At 58.8% G+C, this 1,426-nt stretch overlaps 1 protein-coding gene across 1 annotated transcript in view; it reads left to right on the forward strand.

Moving 5' to 3' along the window:
* The first annotated feature begins 589 nt into the window (after positions 1-589).
* LOC102001478 (small integral membrane protein 10-like protein 2A) overlaps positions 590-1,426 on the forward strand; it is a 2,738-nt gene continuing 1,901 nt past the window's right edge. Inside the window, exon 1 of the mRNA XM_005358480.2 lies at positions 590-1,334. Within this exon, the coding sequence (XP_005358537.1) occupies positions 744-980 (237 nt within the window). The 5' untranslated portion in view covers positions 590-743 and the 3' untranslated portion in view covers positions 981-1,334. The remainder of the gene's footprint in view (positions 1,335-1,426) is intronic.

A 1,426-nucleotide genomic window follows, 5' to 3' on the forward strand; every position in this document is an offset into this window, starting at 1 on the left:
ATTAGATGTTAACATGAAAACGCAGCCAGCAAACACAACAGAAATGGAACAAAATGCATGCACCATTGATCTGATGGCAGTTCAGGGCATTATGCAAATAATGAAAGGTGCAATGAGTCCCTGGACCTGGTTCCCCAGGAGGCGATGGAAGAGGGGTGTTAGCGTGCATAGGAGAGAACTACTGGATATACTTTCCTATAGAATTAGCAAAAGTGGTCCACGAGAGCTAGCTAGTCCTTAAAAGAAATAAAAACATCTTGATGAATTCTAGAGTATTTCTCTAGAGCTAGTCCTAGCAGCGCACCATTCACGCCGTTCAGTATTTATGCACTCTAGGAATAACAAGCTGAACAGATGGGACAGGCACTTGGTTGGTATGAGACTTCGTGGAGAGAGGGTTTCCATCTGTGGGACTGAGGCAGTAAGGCCAAGCAAGCCCGGCCCGACCTCTGCGGCCATTCTGTAGCAGCAGGACTCAGGATGAGACAAAGATACCTGCTGAACTAGGGGGAAAAGGACTTCTGCCCAGAGCCTGCGGCGAGGGGGTGGAGCTGAGCAGCCGCAGGTCTCGCAAGAAGGCAGAGAGCCACTGAGGCTGCGGGGTGGTGGGTGGAGCACTAGAGGCTGCAAGGACCCGGAGCCCGAGGGCGGGGCTGCAGACGGCGTTGGGCGACTTGTCGCGGTGCAGCGCGGAAAGGCGCACTGAGCTGGCTCTGCAGCGGGTGAGCGAGTGAGCCAGGCCGATGGCGGTGTCGACGGCCCTGTCGGCTGCAGCTGCGGCTGCAGCCCTATCCGGCCTGGCAATGCGATTGTCGCGTTGGGCGGCGACGCGCGGCTCCTACAGCGCCTTCTGCAAGGGGCTCACGCGCACGCTGCTCACCTTCTTCGACCTGGCCTGGCGGCTGCGCGTGAACTTCCCCTACTTTTATATGGTGGCCTCGGTGATGCTCAACGTCCGCCTGCAGGTGCGGATCGAGTGAGCCATCGCCCGCCACAACGGCGGCCCCCCGGGTGGAGAGCGCCATCTGCGCCACCCACGCCACCCCCGCCATCCCCTCCAGGCGGCCGCTTGAAGGACCGTGGGGCCGCTCAGGGCCCAGAGACAGCGGCGGGGGGCGCAGACGGAACTGCCTGGGTCCCTCCATTTTAGGCCTCCGCGGAGGGCCACAGTACTGCATCCCATACTGCAAAAACCCTTCGCAGCAGAGTCATTTTCCGCGGCATCCAGAGAATCATCAGAGTCTGGCAAACCTGTTGCCTCCGATTGGCCAGAAAGAGGGAGAACCCGAAAGAGGGGGTGCTACCGCAGGATTTACCAGGCCCTGTGCAGGAAGGTAGGCGCGGACAGGTTGGAATGGGGGCTGGTGGGTATAACTCGTTTGTGGAAATAGGGAATACGCCATGGCACACCTGCTGCGTAGCCAAG

Source organism: Microtus ochrogaster, chromosome X (assembly GCF_000317375.1).
Source record: "Microtus ochrogaster isolate Prairie Vole_2 chromosome X, MicOch1.0, whole genome shotgun sequence".
Lineage (NCBI taxonomy): Eukaryota > Metazoa > Chordata > Mammalia > Rodentia > Cricetidae > Microtus > Microtus ochrogaster.